General features: G+C 57.1%; 2 protein-coding genes across 4 annotated transcripts in view; both read left to right on the top strand.

The window, feature by feature from the left end:
* Positions 1 to 20,723, top strand: part of LOC132231262 (bone morphogenetic protein 8B) — a 28,704-nt gene extending 7,981 nt beyond the window's left edge. Inside the window, exons 1-8 of one of the 3 annotated variants that reach the window (XR_009452009.1) lie at positions 2,364 to 2,888; positions 4,823 to 5,012; positions 5,389 to 5,537; positions 13,281 to 13,475; positions 14,223 to 14,302; positions 14,832 to 14,942; positions 16,813 to 18,779; positions 18,811 to 20,723. Coding sequence is in view for 2 of the 3 variants with exons in the window: in XM_059690060.1 (XP_059546043.1) it covers positions 2,375 to 2,888; positions 4,823 to 5,012; positions 5,389 to 5,537; positions 13,281 to 13,475; positions 14,223 to 14,302; positions 14,832 to 14,942; positions 16,813 to 16,962 (1,389 nt within the window). In the remaining variant the exon portion in view is untranslated. Of the gene's footprint in view, positions 1 to 2,363; positions 2,889 to 4,822; positions 5,013 to 5,388; positions 5,538 to 13,280; positions 13,476 to 14,222; positions 14,303 to 14,831; positions 14,943 to 16,812 lie in introns of those variants that run through there. The other 2 variants (XM_059690060.1, XM_059690062.1) reach the window with 2 other exon arrangements.
* Positions 5,746 to 9,559, top strand: OXCT2 (3-oxoacid CoA-transferase 2). The gene is given in 16 exon segments (XM_059691681.1): positions 5,746 to 7,845; positions 7,847 to 7,887; positions 7,890 to 8,011; positions 8,013 to 8,110; positions 8,112 to 8,161; positions 8,164 to 8,235; positions 8,238 to 8,286; positions 8,288 to 8,343; positions 8,346 to 8,414; positions 8,417 to 8,500; positions 8,503 to 8,666; positions 8,668 to 8,738; positions 8,740 to 8,837; positions 8,840 to 8,869; positions 8,872 to 8,910; positions 8,913 to 9,559. Coding segments are annotated over 16 exon segments (1,854 nt in total). The 5' UTR covers positions 5,746 to 7,681.
* Positions 20,724 to 21,536: the final 813 nt, after the last annotated feature.

The raw sequence follows: 21,536 nt of genomic DNA, 5'->3' as shown, positions 1-21,536 counted from the left end.
AAGTACATGCCCTTGACCGGAATCGAACCTGGGACCCTTCAGTCCGCAGGCCGACGCTCTATCCACTGAGCCAAACCGGTTCCGGCTTAATTATATCTTTTTAAAAAATATATTTTTATTGATTTCAGAGAGGAAGGGAGAGGGAGAGAGAGATAGAAGCATAAATGATGAAAAGCAAGAATAATTGATCGGCTGCCTCCTGCACGCCCCCTACTGGCGATTGAGCGAACCTGCACCCCAGGCATGTGCTCTTGCTGGGAATCGAACCCGGGACTCTTCAGTCCGCAGGCGGAGGCTCTATACACTGAGCCAAACCTGCTAGGATGGTTCACTTACATCTTAAATTTTGCATTTCTATTTTATTTTTACATTATATTACAATACATTAACATATTGTTTACTTTGTTCTACAATTTGATGTACTCGGAAGGAGACATCACTTCTGTGGCATTCTTCTCCAAAATCCATAAAATCAACCGTATCTAATAAGAAAGCATCAGGTAGGCTCACAGGGAGGGACGTGCAACAAAGTGACTGACCAGTGCCCCTCCAAAGGGCCAAGGTCATGGAAGACAAGGAAAGACAGCGACTGTTACAGAGGACAGAACAACTAAATGCGCTGCGGGATCCTCAATTGGATCCTGGGACAGAAAAGGCACATTAGTGGGAAAACTGGTAAAATGCAAGAAAAGTCAATATTTAGTTCATGGTATTATACCAATATCAATTTCCTGGTTTTGATAATTATACTGTGGTTTGCTTAGGTAAGGTGTTATCATCAGGGGAATCTGGGCAAAGAACATATAGGAAGTCTGTGTACTATTCTTCCAACAACTTTTCTCTAAATCTAAATAATCTAAAACTATTACAACATAAAGTGAGTCCCACGCCCCCACCCCCGAACTGTCCCCAATGCCACCCCTATCCTTCACGGCGCTCATCACATACAGTGACCATGTTTGTTTACTTTCGTGTTTGCTGCCCGACTTCCCGCCACACTACACACTCGCTGGCGGCCGGCTGGTCCAGCTTGTCTGCAGTTTCCCCAGGCCAAGCGGCTCGCATTCAATAAGCACTGCTTTCAAACGTGTCGAATGAATGAATGAATGAATGAATGAATATTCCTGGATGTGACCAGGAGAGAGCGAGTGCTCTTAGAAAGCCTCCAGCGCATGAGAATGTGGCATAGTCAGAAGTCGTCTGTCACGTGCCCAGAGGGGAAATTAGGTGCCCCCCAGATTTTGGAGATGGGGGAAATAATTTACTGCCCAGAAACCTCGCTCCAAACGCAGTGGTTCCCGTCCCCCACCAGTGCCACCACGGAGAGGGGACTCCTGGCAGGACACACTCCGATGGCCGGGATCCAGAGCAGAGGCCAGGCAGGGAGCACCCCCAGCCCCCGGCCCAGCCCATCTGAACCTGCCAGGGGACCTGGAATGAACTTCGCAGCCCCACAACCGGCAGCAAAATTGTATCCTGGGAAAGCCCGAGAAATCACGTTGTACAGACCTTGGCTTTTCCCATAAATTCCCTCTGAGGATCATCAAGCAATAGCAGCAGGGTGGGGAGCAGCCACGGGCCAAGTCCAACAAGGGGGGGGGGTGGTCCCCTGCAGTGGAAGGAGCCCACACAGGGGTTCCCTCTGTGTGTGGAAACGTGGGAGCAGAGTGTGTGGTGACCTCTGCCCTTTGAGCTTGATGTTGAGAGTCTTCAGCACTTTCATGAAGAAAGGGTTCGTTTCTGCTTTGTGCCTGAGCCAGAATTGGGGCGATGGCCCCAGGGCATTGCTGAGGGGCCACCTCCCCGGGCCTGGACGTCTTTGGGAGACTCCAGACCCTGGTGATGGGGAAGGTGGAGGCTGCGCATGAAGAGATACCGGAAAGGGAATACTCTTGAACAATGTGTTAGACGTACTTGCTGGACCATCACCGAGTGCCGGCTGTAGCAGCAAACATGGCTTTTTACAGTTTCATCTGACGTGGTGTCAAGTGGGCTTTTTTCAGATGTGGATCCTGAGGCCCCGAGGACCAGAGGCCTTGACAGAGGCCAGCCCGGTGAGGAGGAGGCACCTGGAAGCCATCCAAATGCCTCTCAGCTGAATGGATACACGTGATGGTCTATAATCTTCCTTTCATACTTTTCTTCAGAAACGGAAATCGCATGGCTCCGTTTTCTCCCCCGGGGCTCTTGAGTCTCACACATGAAGCTCCTGATGGTGCTGGCAGGATGTTGTCCCTTTGATGCACCAATTAAGTTCAGAAATGGCAGGCCAGCACCCGTCCCTGCCGCCTGGGGAAGAGCCACGGCCCCTATCTCACCATCCCTGCCCTTCACAGCCCCGCATGGAAAGGCTCCCAGTGTCCCCACCTCACAGATGAGGAGACTGAGCCCACACAGGGAAAGTGCTGGGAGGCTGGGACCAGAAGCTCCAGCTACAGGCCAGGCATCTACACTTCTCAGTGCAGGGCAGCCTGCCCAGGAACCACCACAGGGGGAACTCCAGGTCCCATCAGATACTGCTCTTCACTCAGCTTTTGAGGAGAAATATCTTCCCCAACTCAGAGGAGCAACCTCCGAAAAACTACATCCACAGAGTTCCAGCAAAGAGGGGGGGCGCGCCCTTTGGCCAGTTACAGTAATGTCCGGTTTAATGCGAGAGCCCAGCGAGTTTTATGTTTCTGATAAAACGCATTCTTCTCCTAAAAGTTTCCCATCTTCCGGGGCTTGCTGGGAGCAGCCAGGGGGCTGTTTCCTGAGCTGGAGCTCCAGCTGGTTTATCAAAACGCAGGACGGAAGTTTGGGACGAGAGTCCGTTAACGTGAACAAGGTGCTCTTGACCCAGCAAGGGAAGGAGGCCGCACGGCGTGGTGCCCACGTGGAGCTGGCAGGTTTGCGGCTGGTGCCCTCGGTCCCCGGATCCAACAGGGAATCAGCCTCAGGCCTGCAGACAGAGTCCCGGTGACCGCCCGCCAGTCCCCACTGTGCCTGGGGTAGAGGCACATGGCGATGCTTTCAGAGGGTCCGTCCGCTGAAGGGTGTGAAGGTGCCACACCCCGTGACAGCCAGCGGCCTGGGCCTGTCCGTCCCGCGGACCTGGGATTCCTACACGCCCGGTAACGGACGCGGTCTGTGTGGTCCCCGAATGCGCGGGATTGTCACCAAAGTTGCGCGAGTGCGTGTGTCTGCCGACGACCCTGCCCCCCACGCCCTCGGCCTGTGCGGGAGGACCCCGGTGCCGCCGGCGTCCCTGAAACAGCCTGGCTCCCCGTGGGCATTTGCTGCGTGTCCAGCTTCCTGTCTGGTGATGGGCATTCTGTTTCCTCTCCTCCCTGGTCTGGGAATGAAACACTCATCTCCTGCCCAAACATGTGTGTCTGCCGGCCCCACCCAGCACAGCTGTTTGCCCGGCCGTCCCTGGACCAGGTTCCCACCGCGAGGACAGGACGTGCTCCCCACATCCGCCTCTGCCACCAGCCTGGTGACTTGTGGTCACTGAGCCCGGTAGCCAGAGAGAGACTTTTAAAAAGACTCTCAGACGTGTAATTAAAATCTCAGTGTTGGGCTTGGGGAAGGTGCTGGGCGGCTCCCGCCCCTGCTTTCCGGAAACACAGATTTCTAGTGTTTGAAAGTGACAGAAGGCTAAAGTGAGACGGCCCTAAATATACTGTCCTGGGCACTTCCGGCAGCTGGGCTTGTGGGAGTAATTCTGCACCAGCGGCCTCTTGCCCAAAGTATTGGACCAGGCCCCGCAACGGAGCCACCTCGGGTCCCCCTCCAGCCCATGCTTCACCCCACCTCCACGCACAGCTTCCGCACCACGCCCTGCTCCCTGCTGCCTGGAGCCTGGCCCCCCACTGGCCAGAGGCACAGCCATGCTCCTAGGCCGGAACTCCAACTCTCCTCAGTCAGGCCACCGCCAGACTCACAGCCCGTACCCCACCCTCTGATCTGTGGGTGGCCCTGGCCCACTCAACCTGTGCATTTGATGTCCCCTCTGCCTAGAAAGTCCTCCCTGCCAAGTCTCCGTCATCCCATCCTTTGAGGCCAGTTCAGATGTCACCTCCTCCAGGAAGCCCACCCAGATCCCACCATACCATGGGATCTCTGACTCCCCGCACTGACTGGGCCTCCCCAGGAGCTGTCACTCCCACCTTGCCTCTTGTTTCTTTCCATCTCTCCCTCTGGCCTCCCTCCTCCTTCACCTGCTCCAAGAGGACCTGCCACCCTTTCGCCTTTCGCTGTGTTTTATGGCTGTTGTCTCCCTGTCTGTGCTGTCATCTCTCAGCTCCAGGCCTTTGCTCACACTGGTCCCTTCCTGTGCAGCATTCTTGTCCCGTGACCTCGTGGTAAATTCACTGTCACTGCTCAAGGCCCAGCTCCAATGTCAGCTGTGAGCGCTCACCGTCCCATGTCCCATCCACACACCTGGTGGACTCTGAAGTGCACTCAGTCATGTCCCTGCCGCCACTCGGCCTCTTCTCCTTGGGTCTGACGTCCATCTCTCAGAGGAGGGACCTGTCCTCTCTGCCTCATCTGTGGGCCCAGAGACAGAAGGGGCGGGGCCGGACCTGCTGGGTCGGAGGCTTGGGGGCCAGAAATGGAAGCTGCCCTTGTTGGCCCCACTGTGCGTCAGGCGCTGTGCTGGGCACCTCACTACCGGGCTCCGGGCCCTCTCAGCACTGGGGGCAGAGCCTGTGGGCAAGCCCGTTCCCCAGGGAGCAAATGCCTCTCCCAGGCTGTCCCGGCCCCTGGTTCCCACGGGCCCTGCCACCCTGGAGCCCGAGCCCAGAGCCAGGAGCGAACAGCCCGCTTTGTCTTGCAGTGGAGCTCGACCGCTCCCTGGGCCACCAGGAGCCCCCCTGGAAGGAGTTCCGCTTTGACCTGACCCAGATCCCGGCGGGGGAGGCGGTCACAGCTGCCGAGTTCCGGATTTACAAGCTGCCCAGCACCCACCTGCTCAACAGGACCCTCCACGTCAGCATGTTCGAGGTGGTCAGAGAGCGGGCCAACAGGTGCCTGCCCATACCCGCCTCCCGGTCAAACTGTGGGTGTGTCGGCCCAGCCCTGGGGGGACGGACCTGGGCTTCCTGGGAGCACACCCTCCAAGAGGGAGATGCTTGGCCCAAGGCCCTGGCACCCTGGCTTCAATCCCCTCCCTGGCGTCCTGGCTGTGGGACCTTGGACGGGTCACTGAGCTCCCAAGCCTCAGTTTCCCCTCTGTCCACGGGGGCGGCAGCACCTTTCTATAGCAGATGCGGTGAGATGAGGCAGTGAGGCGCCCAGCTCAGGGCCAGGAGGGCCGACGCCCCAGGAGTGGTCCCCAGGTGGGCACAGGAAACACGAAAGCAGCTGTGCCGGCTTCGGTTAATTGTTCTTTCGTATCCACAGGGAGTCTGACTTGTTCTTTTTGGATCTTCAGACGCTCCGAGCTGAGGACGAGGGCTGGCTGGTGCTGGACGTGACAGCAGCCAGTGACCACGGGTTGTTGAACCGTAGCAAGGACCTGGGACTCCGCCTCTACGTGGAAACGGAGGACGGTAAGGCGGGGTCAGGTAGCGAACCTTCTCCCGGGCTCTGATCAGCGGGTCCGGGTTGCACCCCAGCTCTGCAGCTTTCTGACGGGGACCTTGGCAGGCTGCTTACCCTCCAGGCCTTGTTTGTCGCCTGTGGAAGGAGGAGTCAGGCCTTCATTCATCCACCAGGTGTTTAGGGGCGGAGCCTCCTTTATCCCAGGCAGTGGGCCCCGGATCACCTGTGTGACTACATCAAGGGGCCGCAGGGCTGGAGCAGAGGGGTCAGGGAGAGTCGGAGGGAGAGGAGCTGAGAGAGGCAGGCAGCGGCATTCTGAGTTAGGGTAAGCCAGCTAAGGGGTGGAGTTTTTAGGGAGCTTCTTGAATTGCACAGCAGTGGAGGGCGGCAGGGTCTGAGTTAGCTTTGCATAGAAGAGCACTCAAGGAGGGGTGGCATCACTCCCAACCCTTAGTGTGGGCAGCCCTCAGTGACTGGCTTCCCAGGACAGTGTAAAAGGGAGAGGGGAGAGAACTGGACGGTGGGAAAAGCTGACCAGCACCACCTCAGCCAGGCGATCAAGGTTCCCATGCAAACTCACTGGGTTCTGGTGTACCCTGGATGTGGGGGGATGAGAGGGCTCTTCTCCTCGGGGGTCTTCTCCCCAAACCCATGGCCCAGTGTCGCCATGAGAAAAACATCAGACAAACCCAACTGAAGGGCGGCCTACAGAACGCCTGAACCGGCAAGGCCATCCAAAACAGGGCCACCCGAGAACTGCACAGCCCAGAGGGCCTGAGGCGTTGCCGTGACTCCGTGCCCTTGGGGTCCTGGATGGGGTCCTGGAGAGGAAAGGGACCTGGGGAAACGAATGAAACCTGAATAAATCGTGCTGTTGAGTTAAGAAGGTATCAATACTGGCCCATTCGTTGTGACAAATGTACCATAGTAATTGAGATTTAACATTTCCCGGGGGGCACTGCGTTGGGTATAGGGGAATTCTCTGTACAAGCACCTCTGCAAGTTTTTCTACATCTCAACTGTTGTAAGTAAAAGCTTTATTTATTGTATGCATAAGCACACACCCTGACCACAGCGAGATGTGTAAGCTGTGGGGGCAAGAGTGAAGGGCAGCCAGAGAGGCCCCGGCAGCCAGTGTTCGGGTGAGGGCTGGGGCAGGGGAGGGGGGAGGTGCTGGTAGCAGCAGAAATGGAGACAAGTGGGGGGAGGGGTCGGGAATAAAGTGGACGGAGCCATTGGATTTGTTTTTAAATTACAGTTTACAGTCCATACGGTTTTCTGTTAATTTCGGGCGGACAGCATAGTGGTTAGACAATCATATACTTCACAGTCTTCCCCCGATATTTCCAGTACCCACCGGACACCATGCATGGTTATTACAACAGTATTGGCTGTATTCCCTATGCTGTGCTTTACATCCTGGGACTGTTTTGTAATTACCAATTTGAATTTTCTTTATTGCTGATTTTAGAGAGAGGGAGAGAGTAGAAACATCAGTGTGTGTTTTCATTATTTATGCATCAATTGGTTGCCTCTTGTATGTGCCCTGACCGATGGGAGGGAAACCTTGGCCTGTGGGGACAATGCTCTAACCAGTGGAGCCACCCAGTCAGGGCCTGGAACTACCAATCTGCACTTCTTAATCCTCCCCTTTTCACCGCCCCCCCCCCACTCCCCTCCCCTCTGGCAACCATCAGTCTGTTCTCTGTGTGCCAGTGGGTTTTTAAAATATATACTTTTTTCCTTCCCTGAGCTGGGAAAAATAGAAGAGGGGCAGGTTTGAAGTGGGGAATGGCTCACTGGTAGCCCTGGCTGAGGTCCATAAAAATGTCATTCCAGGACAGGTGCGCTGGGGACACAGGTTTGGGAACCTGTGAAACAGAAAAGTGGGTTTTAGAGCTTTGAAACTGGACAGGCACCTGGGAAAGGAGCTCAGCGATGGAGCCAGAAAGTGTCTTGCCACTGAGTCTTTCCCTGAGGGGCGCCCCCTGGGGACCTTCATGAGCCCCAGAGCCAGTCCCAGGCCCTGTGGCTGTCCACCTTTCCAGGGTTGGATCAGAGAGGGAGGCTGGGCGGAGTGGTGGTACCAGCAGGCTGGCGCGTCCCCAGCCCGGAGCCCTCCCTGCTCTGTGACTTGTGGGCTGGGGTGCACATGGCCAGCCGCTGCCTGTCCCTGGCAGGGCCCATTCCTGGCAGGCTCCTGGCCGCGTTGCTCAGGGGCTGGGTCCCCACCGGCTGCTCAGGGTCCTCACGGGCCAAGGGCTGCCTGTGCGGCTTCACCGTCAGCGCTTGTACCCGCGCCAAGTTCTACAGGGATCGTGGAGGCTGTGGACATCTCTCATGGGGTGAAAATCATGATTGGGGCTTTGGGCTCTGTGCGATTCTGGAGAATCTTAGGGGTGCTGCTCAGACCCAAGTGGGGCATTTGACTATGATCAGCAGCAACGTGGGCGTGGACCACTGCGGGCTGGGCCTTTACTGACGGCCAAGCAGATGACCCGCATCGCATGGTCTGCCCCTACGTGGGCCAGGACGCGCTCTATGAGCATCACTTCTTGGCGGGTGAGCTGGAGCTGGAGGTGACCCCAGGGCCCTTTGGCTGAGCGCATCCACGCAGGCGGTGCTGGGGTGCCGCCTTCTACACGCCCAGGGCCAGCGGGACTCTGGTTCAGGAAGGAGGCGCCCCCATCAGGTACTATCGCAGCGGCCAGTGGCCGTCATGAGTCAGCCCAGAGAGGGGAGGATTTTCACTGGCGGCACTGTCTTTTGGAGCGGCCATCACCAAGGATGTTGCTCTGGTGCCAGGGTGGAAAACACTGAGTGGCGAAACACTATCTCCGGTGGGAGCGCCAGGAAGTTCAACCTGCCCACGTGCACAGCTGCCGAACCTCCGTGGTGGAGGTTAAAGAAATGGTGGGTGTGGGGTTGTTTGCCCCAGAAGACGTTCATGTAGATCACATGGTACAGCAGGAAACTTTGAGAAGAGAGTTGAGTGGTTAACAATCTGGAAAGAGAAAGATGGAAAAGCTAGGTCTTCGGATGATGTAACAGCTCAAATCATCAAACGGGAAGATCTTGAATTTGAGGATGGCATGTATGCCAATGTGGGCATAGGAACCCCTCTTCTGGCCGCAACTATATATCCGTCCCAATATAACTGTCCACCTTCACAGTGAAGATGGAGTCCCAGGCGTGGGTCCATGTCCATTAGGAGGAGGTGGGTGCAGATCTCATCAGTGCTGGCCAGCAAACCGCCATCATTCTTCCCAGGGGCTGTTTTCTCTCCAGCGATGACTCATTTGCTATGATCCAGGGGGACACACCCACCTAACCAAGCTAGGACCATGCAGGTTTCCAAATACGGTGACCTGGCTACCTGGACGACCCCGGAAAGAAGGTGAAGGGAATGGGGGGTGCGGTGCACTTGGTGTCCAGGATCAAGGCCAGAGTAGTGCTCACCATGGAGCACTGCACCAAGGCCAACGAACCCCAAATCTTGGAGAAGTTCTCGATACCCCTGACTGGGAAGCGGTGCGTGGACAGAATCATCGTGGAAAAGGCCATGTGACGTGCACAAGGGGAAGGACTGACGCTGGCTGAGCTCTGGGAAGGCCTAACCCGGAGGACATCAGAGAGAGCGCGGGGCGCCTTTGCCGGCTCACCCACGGCCAGGCCCCTGCAGCAGCTCACAGCCCCCGTGGGAGGGAGCCCTTGCTCACAGAGGCTTGTCTTTCATTTTAACCTCAGGGTCTCGTCCAGAGGAGTCCGGGATCACACTGGTCCATTTCACAAGCAGCCTGACCCGTTTTCTCCCGGCCCCTCAGGCTTCCTACCACCAGAAACACTGTTCTCTCAAGAGGGAAGTGACTTTAAACAAAACAAAAGGAAAACAGGCGTCTGTCTGTGTGCTCTGTGGGCCCTCAGAAAGCGCTGCTGCAGGCGTCCAGGACTCGGACGCCTCTTCACTGTGATTTTACATGAAAGCCGTGCCGCTGGAGGGGACCCCACGGGAAGGTTTCCTCCCTCATGAATGTCGGCGGGGCGGGGAGTAACCCCACCCAGAGGCTAGCAAAGGCACCATTCACTAGTCCTGTGGAAACATGCAAGTGTAAACGTCAGCCCTGCTGGTGTGGCTCCCTTGGTTGGAGCGTCTTCCCGTGCACAGAGGGTCGTGGGTTTGATTCCTGGTCAGGGCACATACCCAGGTCCAGGCGCGTGTGGGAAGCAAGTGATTGAGGTTCCCCCGCCCCCCCCCCTCTCTCTGTCTGCCTTCCTCCCTTCCTCTCTCTAATATCAATAAAAACACATCCTCAGGTGAGGATAATAATAATAATAAATTTAAAACAAAAAAAAAACACCCATAAATGTCAGGTCCTGGTGGGAAGACATGCTGCCTAAATGAAAGCTTTTCTCCTTTGGCCCTTCTGACTTTTCTACTGGGCCTTTCATTTTGTGGCTGGATTGTGTTTCCTGTAGCCTCACCTCCTCTTCCCCACACGCCTCCTCCACGTGGCTCAGTGCACGTCTCCAGAAGGAAAGGAGGACCGCGCAGGGGGACGTGACCTGGTCGTGGGAGGATGCGGGGGAGGGGCTGTGGGTGCCACCAGGGTTTCCTCCATAGACAGTCCCCCTTTGTGTTGCCAAGGGCTGTGGCTTCCGCTAGGAGGAGTTCTAGAAACCTAATCGAGGGACTCAGACGGGATTTCTCACCGTGACCCAGTGCTCCTGTGTCCTCCTGAACTGACTCTCTGTCCTCCCTCTCTGTCGTGGAGCCTGACCCGGCCTCTTGTTAATATTCTCTTGTCATCCAAGAGGGGCCTGAGGGATTCCATCCTGAAGCCTTAGTCTCAAAGACTTAGAAAAAAGTGAGATCCTAGGTGTGTGTTTGGGGCAGGGGTGGGCCGAGGGGGGTGTTAAAACCCGACTTGGAGCTTGCACTTCCTAAGCATGGCTCTAGGGGGCGCACCACCAACATGAGCCCCTGGGTAAGACCAGGGAGTTCCAGCTGGTCAAGGAAGGCCTTTCAGGGAGGCCTTGCAGGGGCCTCATCCCCAGGAAGGGACAGGTCCTGGGATGGAGAGGCGGGAGGCAGTGCTCACCGAGGGCACAGCCTGGGGGTGTGGGGGGAAGAGGCCAGGGCATGACCAGATGGGGGTGGGTGGGATGGAGTAGACACCTTTGGGGGCTCCTGGGCAGATGTGCCCTGGGAGTCGGGACGTCCCAGTGGCAGTGTGGGACAGGCAGAGGCTCCCAGGGGCCGACAAGTGACAGGGCCGTTAAGCAGTAGAGAGGAGGGAAAGGACTGGGTTTCCCATCCTCACGCGATGAAGTCGCCTAAGGGACAAAAGCAGACCAGGCCCACAGCTGGGATGCCCTCCAGGGTTTCGACCAGGCATCCGAGTGACCCTCAGCGTGGCACCAGGGTCACATCCATGACTTCAGGCTGAGGTGGAGCAGGGGCTGCAGGGGCACCCAGAGCAGAAGGAAGCCTGGGGAGAGGCTTATCCTGGCACAGCTGGGAGGCACATGAATTAGGACAGGATCGGGCAGGGAGCTGCCAAGGCATCTGGGCTCTGATGGGGCGACTCGGAAATGGATGAGGCTAGAGGTCCCATGGCCCCCCCCTGGCTCAGAGGAGCCCTGCTCAAGATGATGGGAGGGGAGCTCTGGGCTCTGGAAGGAGGGCCGGGGGTCCATGCCCAGGCCTCCCAGGTTAGGCCGTCTGAAAGACTGGGGTCAGTCCCCTAGTCCGGCCCGCCTGCCCCAGACCGGCCTCTGCAGGGTGTGCTGGGGTGGGTGGGGGTGTCCTGGCCGGTTGCAGCTTGCTTGGGGCCTTGAACAGGTGCTGCTCACTGGGCTTTGGTTTCTGCTTCTGTGAAGTGGGACCTAGGATCAGCTGCTTCAGGATCTCGGTCAGGCTCCCCACAGGCTGCCTCGGTGACGTGCTGCCTCAGTGGTGCTGCTAGTTGATCTGCTATGTCCTTCTCTCTGCACCCAGGACACCCCAATAAGATCCCCGAACAGACAGTTGCATAAAGAAAAACACACAGTGAGCATAGCCCCCCGGCATGTCCTTCGGGCCCCAGTGGGCAGAGCTGTCCAGAGAACAGGGACAGGGCAGCGGCACACACAGGCTGGGGGCTGCTGGGCCCAAGGCGTCCCCCTGCGTCAGCCAGGCCGTGGAGCTCCGCTCAGTGCCACCTGATGACAGGCGCCCATCTGCTCATGGCTCCATGGCCGCCTTGTCCTGGCCTCACTGGCCTGTCCCCTCTGCTCGCAGAGCTTCCATGGGTCTTGTGGCCTGTGTCCTCGTGGTTCCCCTGCGTCCTCCTGACTGCGACTCACCATGACCCAAACTCTCCCAAATGGCTTCTGTCTGGGCTCCTTCCAGCAACAGCGCCTGCAGCTTCAACCTCCTGTCCTAGCAGGTTCAGTCCTGTGTGGAGCCTCTGATGGGCCCAGAGCTTTGTTCTGTGGCAGGTGATGTCATAGGTCAAAGGTTGGTCTGAGGATTCATCAGGTGTCAGTTCACTAAGGCCCATGGACGCAGGTCTGCGCACATCTGTTAGGAGCTGACCTTTGAGCAGGCGTGTGGGTGGGGCAGGCACTGTCCTTCCTTGGCCTGTGGTGTCCAACGGGGGTCATGTTAGACCTGCTCATGGCACGCGAATATATGCCTACGTATGTGTGCGTCTGCACACCGTACATGATGATGCCTGCCTGTGTGTATGTGCAGACATGGGTGTGCATGTGTGTGTGTGTCCGTGCTGCACCACTGAGGGGGATGCACTTGGAAGTGGAATGGTGGTCACCGTGTTTGAGAAACAGAAATGAGTTTGTCATCACGCTCCTGCTAACATCCCACAGGAAAAGAAAGTGAAGAGGTTCTGTTTCCTCCTCTTCTTTATGATGAAAGCCAGGAAGCAACCTACACGTCTAGCGATAAGCTGATCTCTCAGTGAATTGTGGTGGAGGAGGGACATTTTTTCTCAAAAGTCTCCCTACAGTTATGTTGCTGCAACAGTGAGAGCATCGCGAGGTCACGTGGGAATAGGAGGAGGCCAGGGAGAGAGGTGCCTTGGGGAGTGGACACTGCAGGGCGAATGAGCGTTTCCACAGCGGCCTCCGTCTTTAAGGCTGTGGGTAAATTCCTGTTTGTAGACCTCACTATTCCTAGGGCGGGGCCCCAGTCATGCCCTGCCTGCAGCCCTCCTTCCTTTTTTAGCCACTAACCGGGCCTGTGGATAGGAACGGGCTCTGGAATGAGACCAACCTGGGTGGACCCGAGCTCTGGGACTGAGGTCCAGTGTCCGCCCACTGAGCCTGTGTCTGTCCGCGGCGTCGGGAAGCAGTGAGGCCTGCTCTCGGGCAGGGGAGCACCAGCCCCGCCCTGGAGCTGCGCCGATCAGCCGGGGGGGCATCCTCCCACAGGAGCATCCCAGGAGGATGCGGGAAGGGAGACTCGGGCCCAGGAGGCCCCAGACCGAGGTGGTGGCCGCGTGTGGCTCTGTGACATCACCAATGCTGACCCTGGGGTCGCCAGGCCCTCCTCCCACGGTCTCCTTCAGACCCGCTGCCCGGGGCCAGGGCTGGACTTGGACTCCGGTCTTCAGATGAGGGAGCAGGCACGGCAGCCGCCTCAGGTCCTCAGCCTTCAGGCTCCTGGGCCCGCCCCGGCCCTGGCAGAGCTGCTGCGGTGCCTACGGCAGAGCCGCCGCCCTCGGTGACCGCCCTCTCTCCTCTCTGTCTAGGGCACAGCGTGGATCCTGGCCTGGCCGGTCTGCTGGGGCGACGGGCACCGCGCTCCCAACAGCCCTTCATGGTCACGTTTTTCAGGGCGAGCCCCCGCCCCGTCCGGGCCCCTCGGGCGGTGAGGCCCCTGCGGAGGCGGCTGCTGAAGACGACCAACGAGCTGCCGCCGCCCAACAAGCTCCCGGGGATCCTCGGTGAGGCCCGGGCGCCGGGCGCGAGGCTGTAGGCCCAGGACCAGTGGTGGCAGAACCTGCTGGCCCTCACAAGGGGTCAAGCCAGCGGTCACCCTCCAGCCCCCTCCTGACACCCTCCCTTGCCCCGCGCCCCCTGTGGACCGGCCGTGCACTGTCTCTCAGGCCCCCGGCTCCCCAGGCCCCCGGCTCCCCAGGCTCCCCCGACGCCTCCGTCAGTATCAGGTGCCCTTCCTCGGGCAGCACCGCCCCTGTGCCCGCGGCTCCCTCAGGCACCTTCGGGTGCACAACTGTTTGGGCGAAGGTCTCCCCGCCAGGCAAGACCCTCAGAATCAGGGGGACGGGCCTCACCCCCTTGTTTGGCCTCAACATGAGCCACGTGACCTGTGCAGGGGTGTGGCAGGACGGGTGGGGTGCAGGCAGGTGTCTCAGGAGGGAAGGAGGAGCTGCCACCACCCGGTGGCAGAAAGGTCCCCTGGGCTGTTTATGGAGCATCAGGAGGCCCACAGGCTGAGCGGGAGGCTGGGCGGAGCGTGGCTTCCTCTGGAGCCACTGGGAGCCATCGAAGGCTCTTGAGCTGGTCCGACACCAGCAGAGCAGCAGGGATGGGCGTTGAGGGACCCAGTGGCTTGGTTTTCCATCGTTCACTTATCCCACAAACGTGCCCGCGAGGGCGTCCCCGCCCAGGGAGCCCCCGTGGCCGCGGCACAGAGCAGGGCCCCAGGAAAGACCTCCACGTCTGTCCCGCAGATGGCGCCCACGGCTCCCACGGTCGGCAGGTGTGCCGTCGGCACGAGCTCTATGTCAGCTTCCAGGACCTCGGCTGGCTGGTAATTTCTCCTCTCCCTTCTCTCCTAAGTGACGACCCCCCGAAGGTCAGGTGTCTCTCCAGGAGGGGGTAGACTTGGGGGATTTTTTTCCTCATATTATTTTCTTCTGAGTTTTCCAAGTTTTCTAAAAGGAGAATGTGTTACTTTGGCTTTTTGGTAAAAACTGTGAAAATGGAGAGTCTGCACCCTGAGCCATAAAATGTCGGCTACAAAGGGAGCCTGAGGCCGGGTGGCCGCCTCTGAGCCTTTGCAGTGACGGCAGCTGCGGGAGTGTGGGGCGGGGCAGCGGGAGGACCACCCCGAGGACCACAGGCTTGTTCCCAGTCCTGTCTGCTGAGGGTCCTGGGGTGGACGCCAGGCTTCGGGGCTGGGGCGGGGGGCGGGGAGGCTGCTCAGGACGGGCCGAGGGTGAGTGACGGGTCCCTGAGGCTGAGGGAGGGAGGGAGAGGGGCAGCCCTGAATCCTCCTGTGACAGGTGCTAGTGGGAGGGGCCACATGGTGGGACTCACCTTCTCCATTCCCCACCCAGGATTGGGTCATCGCCCCCCAAGGCTACTCAGCCTATTACTGTGAGGGGGAGTGCTCCTTCCCGCTGGACTCCTGCATGAACGCCACCAACCACGCCATCGTGCAGTCCCTGGTCAGTACCCAGCCTGTGCTGCCCGGGCCCGGGGAGGGCCGCCTGGAGGGGAATGGGGCACCTGCTCCGTCTCTCGGAGGTTCTCACGTGGAACCTTGGCTGGTGCACGGCTGGTGCAGGTGTTGTTAAACTCCCACACCCGTGCAGGTGCAGGTCCCTGTGTGGCCAGCTGCGTCTGCAGACTCGCTGCTGGTGCGCACACTCACATGCACACACACACGCACACAGAACAGACGTCCACCCCACCTGGGCACCTGGGCACTCTGAACACGTGTGCCCGTGTGCACGGGATTGCTCAACCTCAAGTGACACGTGCACACGAGGTGAGAGACAGGCGTGTGTGCTCACCACCCTCCTCACGGCGAGTCGGGAGAGTCACCCATAGCCCTCGTGCACAGGGCTCTCCTCTCCGAAAGGCCAGGTCCCTGAGGCCCGGCTTCTCTCCCGGGTCCCAGGTGGGACAGGCCCTCCCCGCTCCCCGCACTGAGAGCTCATGGCCGGCACACCCGGGCGGTGCTGCCTGGTTCCTGTCACGTGGGCCTTCGAATGCCAAGCCCAGACACCTCATGTGGAGGCTGGAAGTTGGGAGCAGTGGCCCCCTGTCCAGTCTGGCTGACATCCCCACAGAGGCCTTGGCTTCCCAGTGGCTGCAGAGAGGCTCTGGGCCCCAATCCAGCCCAGTGCCCGGCTGACAGTCCTCCTGGCAGGCTGGCCCAGAGCTGGGGCTCCCGGGACCAGTGGGCATGGGGGAACAGGCACCAGACTGCCGGACAGGCCCCCATCAGAAAGCTTCACCCGGTTCTGCAGCCCCCGTAGGGCTGGGCGGTCCTGGGCCCTCGGAGCGGCCCCAACACCCACGGATGGAAGCCCGTGTCCTTCCTCTCCTGCCCCAGAGCTCGGGCCGCCGGCGTGGGCCCTGACCAGGCGTCCAGTGCTAACTCAGCTCATCCTGCCAAGTCGCAGGATAAATATTTGTGTGGAGGCCGAAATAGCTCCACAGTCAGGCTCTTTCTTGGTGGGGAAGTGGTTCAGGCAGAGGGAGCGGGCTCACCACACCTGGTCCGAGTCCTGCCCCAGCGCCCGTGGCCTGTGTGCGCTGCTCCTTCATCGCCCAGAGTCAGACTCACCTGAGAAGCTGTGAGGAGGGTGAAAAGTGCTTTGAGAAATGACGGTGTTGAACCCCCAGGGGTGAACCTGGAATCCGAGGCTTTATCCAGTTGCTCCATGAACACTCTTGGTATCAGCCAGGAGGGGGAGACAGGAAGGAAGTGAACACAAGGAAGTGGACAAGGCATGATCAGGGCCATTGTAGAAGCCCAGAGAAGCCTGGTCAGTGTGGCTCAGAGGTTGAGCGTTGACCCATGAACCAGGAGGTCACAGTTTGATTCTTGATCAGGGCACATGCCTCGGTTGAGGGATCGATTCCCAGTAGGGGGCGTGCAGGAGGCAGCTGGTCAATGATTCTCTCTCATCACTGATGTTTCTCTCTCTCCCTCTCCCTTCCTCTTTGAAATCAATAAAAACATTTTTTTAAAAGAAGCCAAGAAGAGGAAAGAGTGGAGGAGTTCTGGGGGCGGGGGAAGGGGTGCTGCAGGGCCCTCAGGCATAGGGACCTGCCACCAGGCACATTGTGTGCTGGGGACCAGCAGGGCCCTCAGGTCTGAGGGGAGTGGGTGTGGCAGGGAGTTGACAGGTGCCCAGGCTGTGTCCTAAGGGCCCGGGGCAGGGCAGCGGTCAAGGTGAGCAGATTTTCACACCACACTGCGCTGGCTATGGCTGGAGATGGGAGGGGTCGGGAGGCCAGGTGCTGGGCGGGTCCTGGAGGAGGCCCCAGTGCTCACACTCTGCCTGCCGCCCCTTCCCCGGCCAGGTGCACCTGATGAAGCCAGACGCCGTGCCCAAGGCGTGCTGCGCGCCCACCAAGCTGAGCGCCACCTCCGTGCTCTACTATGACAGCAGCAACAACGTCATCCTGCGCAAACACCGCAACATGGTGGTCAAGGCCTGCGGCTGCCACTGAGGCCCCGCCGGCCGCTGCAGCGCCTCCCGCCGGGGTCAGCCCCGCGCCAGAGGCTGAGGCCCTCAAACCCAGCCAGAGCACAGACAGGACTGGCACGGAGAGTCCTCAGATCGACATGTCCATGCCCCTTCCTCCTTCCTGCCAGGGCTGGTCCTTCCAGGCCCCGCCGCCCCTCCCCTGCCTGAGGTTGTGATAGATTCTGGCATTTAGTTCTGGTGGGCGGAGTCATCAGGCAGGGTTCTGCCCCAGCCATGTCCCGGGGTCAGCACAAAAGTGCTATCTGAGGACCTGCCCTTGCTCATTGCTGGCCTGGGCTGTGGGCAGATGTGCAATGACCTGAGAGGCACCTGGAGCCGAAGGTGGCCAGCTCAGGTCCTCCAGTCTCCATTGCAGGGTTTGGGGGTGTGTAGACAGGGTTTGGCCCACCTCCAGTTGCCTACCCTTCCCAGGGGGAAAAGTAGGCATTTCTGGGTACTTGTTAAAGAGCATGGACTTGGCTTGCGTGCTCTATATTTTCAGATCTGAATTACCAAACTGCTGGCCATAGGGAGGCATGTGGGGCAACTCCAGAAAGAGCTGAACGAGCAGCATGGTGAAGGGCTAAGGCCATGGCATTTCTCTTCTGTCTTCCTGCCCTAGATCTGTCTGTACTTTCTCAGCATGCAGCGCATTGAAATTTTTCCTTTGGAGAAACAAAAAATCTTGGGGTTTCACTGACCCACTGTCTGTCATCGTGTTGAACGTTGGGAGTTCAGCTCCGTGGGAAGGTATCTTTTTACTGAGCCAAGCGCACATCTGTAGCCCAGGATGACAGTGCCCAGCACAGATGACATAACGTGCCTTTCTCTTCTGCATGACAGGCATCAATAATCAACCTTGATGCTGTTTTCTACCAAATGTGGATAGAGTTTCAAGTGATCAGCACAGAACTCCAGGCAGCCGCTTCCAGCACATTAGAGTTGGCATGTGAATTGAAACTGTGCCGTCTCCTGCTAAGGAGCAATCTGTTCCATCCAGAGCCATGTGTCTGCAGCACCGGGCAGCCTGTGGCCAGGTGTGGGGCCAGGGTAGGGACTTGTCAGCACCCGTTGTGTCCATAAGTTGTCAAAACACAGGCTGGTCACCAAAGTCTGCGTCACCCTGTCTGCTCAGGAGCCCCGTCCTGTTTCTTGGGGCCTGTGAGCCCAAGAAAAGGGCCCTGTCCCAGGGGAGTGACAGGCAGTAATTAGGGTGAGCTGGGTGGGAAGGTTCCCGGAAACCACTGTTCTCCTTGGAGCAGCCGAGGCAGTGGGAGTGTTGATTTGATTTCTGACTTGCGAACCCTGTAATTTACCTGCTGGAGCAGACAGTCCAGCTGCCTGAACCCTGAAATACTGTGTCGTTAATAGCAGATCCTGGGCCCACCCCAACCCACAGGCACGGCCCACAGAGGCAGAACGACCCGTGTGCCCAAGGACAGGCACCCTGGGATCATACTCTGCACCCTGAGGGCAGGCCCCGGGAGAGCAGGTCTGGGGCAGGGGTGGAGGCTGGGCCAGGCTGCAGGGCAGCAGCCCGGACCCCTGGACTGGGAGGGATTCCGGGAGTGAGTGCTGAGGAAGAGGCCCTCTGAGGGGCACAGACTCTCTTGAAGCTATTGAGCTCCCCATCAGTCAATGTAGGGACCTGAGCTTTGGCCTAGCTGTTAGGAGACCTGACTTGTGGGTGCTTCCTCTTCTGGGCCATTTCCCATCTTTAACATGAGAGGGCCTTCAGTCATGGAATCCGTGTCTGAGTGCTGAGCCCAGATACAGCCTCATAACCTGAAACTGGAGCTGGTGGCCATCACAAATCCGAGCTATGAACCAGGTGGCTGTCACGAATTGGTACATAACATGGAACCTATTTGCTATTCTAGTCCTTGTGTAAAGGTTCTCTCTTCTCAACATCAAGGTTTGTTTTTTAGGTAACTGTAAATTCTAAAATAGCCAATTATTTTGGCAACTACTTTTAAAAAAATATATATATTTTATTGATTTTTTACAGAGAGGAAGGGAGAGGGATAGTTAGAAACATCGATGAGAGAGGAACATCGATCAGCTGCCTCCTGCACACTCCCCAGTGGGGATGTGCCCACGACTAAGGTACATGCCCTTGACTGGAACCGAACCTGGGACCGTTGAGTCCGGAGGCCGATGCTCTATCCACTGAGCCAAACTGGTTAGGGCTGGCAACTACTTTTTTACTTCCCCTGGTATCTTTAGTGCCTGGCAGTGGCCTGGTGTGGGTAGGGGTGAAATAGAAATGCCTGTCAAATGACCCAAAGGTTTGTAGATACAGTATCCCTTCCCTATCAACCAAGCTGTGCACAGCAGGAATGAATAGGAGTTGCAATCCGTTTTCAAGCAGAACAATTGAAAAACAGTAAGTCACTGCTTACCCACCTGGCCATCAGACTTCCAGCAACTTCTGAGACCTAGTCACCAAATGAAATCAAATAGAAAAAGCCCCAAGCAGTGAAATAATTGTGGACACAAGCCCATGCATTTTACTCCATGAGTTATCTGTTTGCTGAGCCGAGCGTGGCAGCTGCAGTGGGTGGCTCAGGCTGGCAGGAACACCGCCCCAATGCCACTGCTTCCCTTTCTCTTGCTCAGGGCATGGCTTGTTTATCTGGTCACACCAGACCAGAAGGATAGATAAGGGTGGTCCATGCATACCCACCGACAGCAATGAGAAACGAGAGACAGTGGCAGGAAGGGGGGACGCATGGAGACGCAGGCTAAGGAGGAACGCAGGCAGCCTTGGTGTTCCCAGTGCAGACGTGGCCTTGAGACCAAGTGGTTGCAAGGTTAGTGCTCACTGTCTTCTAACTAAGGCAGGGAAGTCACATGTTCTGGAAAAATCCCTAGGACATAGGGAAGAGCAGCATAGCAAGAGTATAGGTTTTGGGAACCAAATAGATGCGAATCCTGGTTCTTCCACCTCTCTACAGCAGGATATTGGCTTTTCCTTCCCAGGCTGTGACAAGGATCAGATATGTCCATAAACATTTAGGACAATGTCTGGCCTATCAATGCTTAACAACTGGGACCTGCTGATGTTATTACAAATGAACCTGCTAGTCTTGAGCCCCTTCCATGCTTGCCCACTAAGCCTCCTCCCAGAATGTGTGCCAAGGGTGATAGTGTATTTACTTCAGAGCTGGGTTTTTCCATTCAAAAAACTACATACTGCAATACTTTGAGGGCAGGACTTGAATTCTAACCTGCTTGGAAGGCCCGAGGCAAGTGCTGAGTTTTGCTGGCAATGGCCAGGCTGTGAAGCTTGGCTGTGTTCCCTGACACAGGGAGCCCACTGTCCTGTAGAAGGTGCTCAGCACCCACCAATTGCCCCTGAGCATTTGAAAGGGATGGTCCATCCCAGGTTTTTCTGCTTCTGCAAGGGCCTTGTGCAAGCACTTGACCTTTAAAAATTTTTTTTTCATTTACTACCCACAAAATGTCGTTTTGGAGGGAAGTTTAAATAAAAACAAAAAATACAATGCAAATCACCATAGTCCTACGACTCAGATAAATACACTATTAATATTTTGTGAATTAATTTCTAGTTTTCCCCCCTTAGGATATACATGTAAATATAGATGTTTACATATTATAGGTAGGTATTTTTAAAAAATTGGGTATTTTTACAAAGTACTATATTAAAGTACTTTGAGATATGCTTTCCCCACTTTCTTATACGATGAAAATTTCCCTGTTAATAAATATTTTTTAAAAACATGGCTTTCTATATTTCTATCCCCTGAACACTACAAGACTCAGGTTTCATCACTAAAAAAGCAGGTTTCACAGTCCCTCCAAGCGGTTGTGCAAGGCTTCCATGACAGTGACACATGTCTATGCCAGCAGCCTCGGAAGGCAGATACGGCTTTAGAGGAAACTCCGGCCGCCACAGGACTGATGCCGGCCGCAGCCTGGGTCTCTTGTGCAGCTGTCGAGACCAGGATAAGGAAAAGCCCAGTCCTCATGGAGTTAGTGAGGGAGTGAATTGGCAATTGGCAGAACCGGCCTAACCATAACCGTAACCATAACCCAACACAACCCTAACCGCAACCCACCCAACCTCAACCCTCACGGAGCTAGTGAGGGAGTGAATTGGCAATTGGCAGAACCCGGCCTAACGCTAACCCTAACCCTAACCCTAACCCCAACCCCCCTAACCCTAACCACCCCCCAACCCTAACAACCCTAACCCCAACAACAACCCCAACCCCAACATCCCCAACCCCAACAACAACCCCAACCCCAACATCCCCAACCCCAACAACAACCCTAACCCTAACCCTAACCATTACCATTGTGTTTCCCTCCATGTCCCGCGTGGTTCAGGGTTCGGGATCTGGAAGAGGAGCCGCACACAAATGAAAGAGAAAAGGCGCGAGATAATTTGGGAATATTGGGGGCCAGGCGGGTAAGTCCAACTCAGGAGGAAGGACTTCCACTGTGCTCAGGCCTCACCAAGCTTTTATAGTCAGAGGTAAACAAGGTAGTGGTTACCATAGGTACACAGTTCTTGTGAGTTTCACTTGTTTT

Source organism: Myotis daubentonii, chromosome 3 (assembly GCF_963259705.1).
Source record: "Myotis daubentonii chromosome 3, mMyoDau2.1, whole genome shotgun sequence".
Taxonomy (NCBI): Eukaryota; Metazoa; Chordata; class Mammalia; order Chiroptera; family Vespertilionidae; genus Myotis; species Myotis daubentonii.
The sequence above is the reverse complement of the archived record's forward strand: the minus strand, read 5'-3'. Positions and strand labels throughout refer to the sequence as shown.